This window comes from Poecilia reticulata, unplaced genomic scaffold, assembly GCF_000633615.1.
Source record: "Poecilia reticulata strain Guanapo unplaced genomic scaffold, Guppy_female_1.0+MT scaffold_648, whole genome shotgun sequence".
In the NCBI taxonomy this organism is placed as follows: domain Eukaryota; kingdom Metazoa; phylum Chordata; class Actinopteri; order Cyprinodontiformes; family Poeciliidae; genus Poecilia; species Poecilia reticulata.
Genome location: NW_007615397.1, coordinates 5,866 through 11,187, shown reverse-complemented (window position 1 = coordinate 11,187; position 5,322 = coordinate 5,866). Strand labels below are relative to the sequence as shown.

The 5,322-nt window shown below is 44.6% G+C and overlaps 1 protein-coding gene across 1 annotated transcript in view; it reads right to left on the bottom strand.

Moving 5' to 3' along the window:
• Positions 1-173: 173 nt before the first annotated feature.
• Positions 174-5,322, bottom strand: part of LOC103461136 (polypyrimidine tract-binding protein 1-like) — a 10,375-nt gene continuing 5,226 nt past the window's right edge. The window contains exons 5-10 of the mRNA XM_017303583.1: positions 5,032-5,160; positions 4,069-4,179; positions 3,818-3,995; positions 2,891-2,968; positions 2,418-2,560; positions 174-274 (exon numbers count right to left, since the gene is read on the bottom strand). Of these exons, the coding sequence (XP_017159072.1) occupies positions 257-274; positions 2,418-2,560; positions 2,891-2,968; positions 3,818-3,995; positions 4,069-4,179; positions 5,032-5,160 (657 nt within the window). The 3' untranslated portion in view covers positions 174-256. The remainder of the gene's footprint in view (positions 275-2,417; positions 2,561-2,890; positions 2,969-3,817; positions 3,996-4,068; positions 4,180-5,031; positions 5,161-5,322) is intronic.

The following is a 5,322-nucleotide window of genomic DNA, read 5'->3' as shown; positions in this document are numbered from 1 at the left end:
TTGCCAGGCAACGGGTGGAACTCTGCTGGGGTTGCCAGGCAACGGGTGGAACTCTGCTGGGGTTGCCAGGCAACGGGTGGAACTCTGCTGGGGTTTTTATCACTTGTTCTGTTCTTGGAAGCAGTAGAAACCCAAATAGAAGAATAAAATGGGGTCACACTGAGCATGTGCAGACGGTTACCTAGCTGAGCCTGAGTACTGTCACACATCTGGACCAGAGCGTTTTCCTTCTTGTTGAACAGGATCTTCACTCTCATCACGTCTCCATAAACACCTTGACACACAGTCAGAAGTGAGAAAACAAACATTTAAATATTCATCTTAGCTCGAGTCACTCGGTCATGACCTGCAGTCAAAACCCTACAAGACGTCGTGTATGACGCAGAACGCTGACCCTTCGTCTTACTGCTAAACACTCCTAACGGAAATGTTGAACTTTGATGGGAATATCAAACTAACATGAAGGAGCTCAGGAGTAAAAAAAAACAATAACAAATTGATAAATATAACTTTGAAGGCAGGGATTCCTGAATGATTATTCACAGGAAATGCAAGTGAAGAAGTTAAGGTCAAGGGTCGGAGAAAATTAAATAAAACGATGGCAGATTACACCATGTCGGCACTGAATTACGGGTTTGATGAAACAAAACCAAGCGCAGCTGGTTCAGCACTGAGGACATGCAAACTGAAAGAAACCCAGCATGCAAACTTAAACTGAGGCTCAGTGAACTGAAATGAAACAACAATACATGCAGATCCTCAGAGTTTGCAGAAGCTCCAGACGGAAAAGCTTTTTTAACATTAATATCAATTCTTTCACAATTTTTTTCATTCGTACCATCATGTTTTTAATGTTTGCTTTTTTAACCATCTTTACTATTTTTGTCTTATTTTTTATTGCTATTATAGCTTTTTTTTTTTTACTATTCTTAGAATTTTATTAGTATTTTATCATGTTTACCGTTACTACTACTATTTTATTATTACAATTTTTTATTTTTACTACATTTTTAATTTTAGAACTTTTTTTTTTTTTTTTTTACCATTTTCTGCCATGTTTAATATTTTAAGAAAAACTTTTTTTTAACCATTATTATTGTTACTGAGAATTTTTAAACAGAAAAAGGTTTTGGCTAATGTACACATTTTCTAATATGGCAGCACATTATGGACATTTCCTCAGGTTTTATTCATCAAATGTATTTATCTGTTTATTGTATACATTAAAAAACAGATGAAAAGTTTAAACCATTTCTTGTTTTTTTTTTTTTTTTGCCTCTTTTCAACCACTAAATTAAAACTAATCCATTAAGTTGAACCCATTTGCATTAGATAAATATTAAACCATCGCCAACAGGAGCCGATTGTGACGTTTCGTTGAGATTTTGCCAACTTCCAGCCGAATTACTGAGGCCAAATGTTTAAACCTGAAAGGAGCATCAAACATCTGAGGAAAAGCTCCACGTACTGCAGATAAACTCAAATCAACTCAAAAGGTCGAACAAAACAAGCAGACACTCATTTAGCATGAATCAAGAAACATAAACCAAAAAGAAAATAAACAGAAATTCAAAACAAAAACCAGAACATCCAGGTGGTACTGATAATTCAAAAATAAGAAGCTGGTGACAACATACCGAAGAGAATAAAGAGGCAGTGGGGCGTAACTCTCTTTAAAGACAGCAGAGAAGGCAGCGGAGGGACAGGACAGGTAAAGGTGGGAGGGCAGGACAGGTGGAGGGTCCGAGGCGTTTCCATGGCAACGAATTAAAAGGGGAAGAGAAAAAAAAAAACAAACAAAAAGACAGGTGAGGGGTCAATCAGAAGGATAAATTACCTTTGGAGAGGATGGGGTTAGATAATGTCAAAATAAAAGCCCGAGTGACGCTCGACCTTCAGCCTTCTTCAAATCTGACAAAATGGAGTCAAACTCTAGTTTCTGCCTCCGACGTTTCAAAAGATACTAGAAAAATGTTTCCAGAGGTCAGAGGTCGTCAACAGCTTTGTAAATGACCTCTGTGGTTGACCTCTGATGACCTCTGTGGTTGACCTCTGATGACCTCTGAGGTTGACCTCTGGAAACTTAATATCTTAACATCTTTAAACGGCACAAACGCTTCACACCATTTTGTTAGACTAGAAGGAGGTGGGGCGACTTCACTCGGGTAAAATGAGATCATTTCAAACATCAGGTGTGTGTCTGTGTAAGGATGCAGGTGTAGGGGGCGGGGAGGGGAGGGGTGATGATGTCACAACAGGAAGTCAGAGCTAAAAAGGAAGTGTGTGTGTGTTTCAGAGGCAGGAGCTCAGGATTCCCCACTCAGCTCTGGGACTTCAGACATTTTGATCAGATATTTTCAGCAGTTCGGGGTGAAAGCGGGTGAGTGCTGCCCGTCGTCGGCGCCGGCGCCGCTCACCTCAGGGTTCAGGTTGCTGACCAGCAGGACCGAGTGTCCGGCGGGGATGGAGTGGAAGCCCAGCCTGGCGGTGGCGGGGAGGGCCAGGGAGGCCAGCGCTCCGGGGAGAGCCGGCATCGTCAGGCCCGGGTAGGCGGCGGACACTGGGAGAGCAAAACACACCGAAGACGACCTGAGTAAAACCACGACCATCACAGCAGGGGGGGGAAAACCGACATCATCAGAGGCGAGATCGGTTTCAAAAACCTAAAACCACGACCATCACAGCAGGGTGGGGGAAAACCGACATCATCAGAGGCGAGATCGGTTTCAAAAACCTCCGGATGAACACTTTCACTTCTTCACCAAATAAAGACCAGCAGCAGAAGTTCAGCATCAAACATTTTTAGGGTTGAATATTTGATAAAACATTCTGGGTACAGAGTCTGTAACGCTGGCCTCCGATTGGCTGCAGCTCCTCAGGTGAAACTCACCTGCTGGCTGGATCGCGAACGCCGGTGGAAAGCCGTGCGTCGCTCCGGCGTACGGCGCCGCGGAGATGATTCCTGGAGCTGCAGAGAGGGAGCAGAAACGTCCTGCGTTATCGATTCTACTTCCTGTCTGGTTTCCCTGAAACGTCTTTTAAAATCTGATCAGAGGTTTTCAGAGGGAGGCGGAGCAAATCAGCAACCGGCCAGCAATCAGCAGCTGAATCACACAGTTACTGGAAAAGCTTCCAGCCAGACGTCACAGGATTAAATTCATAATTAAGATTTGCATTAATTACCAAGTAGCTTGTTTAATAATTCATTAATTATAAGTAAAAGACATCAAGTCCTTTATTCTACATTCAATAATAAGCCCAGGCATAACAGGCACTTATTGCACCAATTATACTCCAAACATTAACATTTCACAATGTGTCAGAAACACCATAAAATAAATAAATAAATGACATTTTAGCCGAATTAAAAAGGAAACTTTAATTATTATTCAAAATTCACATTTTGCACGGTTTTGTACTTCCGTGTGTGTCTGTTGCTCTGAAGCAGGGCTGTAATTGGGCATCATTTTGGTGTGCGAGTGTAAAGGTGAGCCGGGGGGGCGTGGCCAGCAGCAGCTCATCAGGATTTAAAGAGACAGGAGCCCCAGAAACGCCTCGTTCTGAAAAAACTGAGCCGACGGAAAGCTGAATATCTAAGAATGATTTTGTTCAGAAACAGTCAAGCTTTGTAGCCGATAGACTGAATTGTTTAACTCCCCACTGAGTTTCAGGATGTAAGAAGCTTCAGCCGCTGACAGCCAGCAGTCTAAAGACGGCGCCCCCGGTGGCTGGAGGGATGAACAAGTTGTAAATACTTATAGAAAGCCCTGCTGCAGCAGCAGCAGCAGCAGGTGGCGGCGTGTTGGGCCGTCCTTACCGAAGGCGGCGGCCATGGCCGGGTGCTCCAGGCCGGGCTGGCTGTCTCCGGACGGCAGGTCCGGCCGGGTGAAGTCCCGGCTCTTCTCGTTGTTGTATTTGACGTTGAGGCTGGTGAGTTTGGAGAAGCTGATCCTCAGGGTGCAGCAGCCGTTGTAGATGTTCTGTCCATCCAGAGTCTGGAACACAACAGAACCGTCAGGGGTCCGCCCCGCCGCAGCGCTGGGAGCTGGGAGCAGCGCTGCTGGTTACCAGTTTGGCTGCCTGGGCAGATGAGCCGTCTGAAAACTGCAGCAGCGCCTGGAACTGGTTGTTCTTGGTGAAGATGATGATCCGCAGCACGGTGCCGAACTTTGAGAAGATCTGAGGGTCAAACAGGAGCAGAGACACGATTTCAGATTAAAGTTTAAAGGGTTTTACCTTTCAAAGTTCAACCAGCAGGGTTCCCATTTAATGCTTTGAATCATTTCAACACAGCGCCAACAACTCATATACCATCAAAAACCATCAACATTTTCAATTCAAATCGCTTTTTTTACTGCCAAATTATTAAATAAATCAACATACAGGCTCAGAAACAAAGATATTTACAGTTTTTAATCTGTTATTCAGGCTCAGATGGGATCAAAGGGCTTCAGGAAGTCCTGATCTTTCCTGGAGCTTCTCTAGAGAAACGGACTGTGGTCGCCGACGTTAGCATTAGCTGCTTCATGTTAGCATTGACATGCTACTCTAGCTAACTCCTTTTAGCACAACTTGGACACAGCGACAGTATTTTCCAGTGTCCAATGAGATCGCTGAGCGAAAAGCGACCCTGTCGTCCATCCATGGCGTTTACAGGTGTTGCTCATGCGTCAGATTTATGGTTGTACCAGAAACACAGTAAAAAGGGAAAAACTAACAAAAACACAATAATTTAAAAACCCAACTGTAAAAAGTTTTAACGCATTAAAATCTACTTAATCGAAATTAACACAATATAAATATATATGCATGTAATTAACCTTGATTAAAAACAGCCACAAATATTCATACTAGGTTATGAATATATGTAATGAATCAAAATGGACATGTTGTAGAAGGCTGACTTTGTAACTGTGTTTATGTGACTCTGAAGGTTCAAACCCAGATTTCAGCCTGATCTTTAGTTTCCACCTGCAATAACTGCAGCTAATCGTTCCTCTCCAGGTGTAAAGGTGAAAGCAACGCTCTCACCTGGCAGAGGGCGTCCAAGGTGACCGGGTAGAGCAGGTTCTCCACCACCACCCGCAGCACCGTGCTGGGAGCCGTCATCAGCGTGTCCACATGGGAGGAGCTGAGGGCCCTCAGAGCGGCCTGGGCCCTCTGCAGAGAGAGAGAGAGAGAGAGAGAGAGAGAGAGAGAGAGCGGTTAACGGGGGCTATGCTGGCCACCAGGGGCAAATGGTGGTCAACAGGAGCCAAAAGGGGGCCAACAGGGGCCACCAGGGGGCCACCAGGGGGCCAACGGTGGCCAACGGGAGCCACC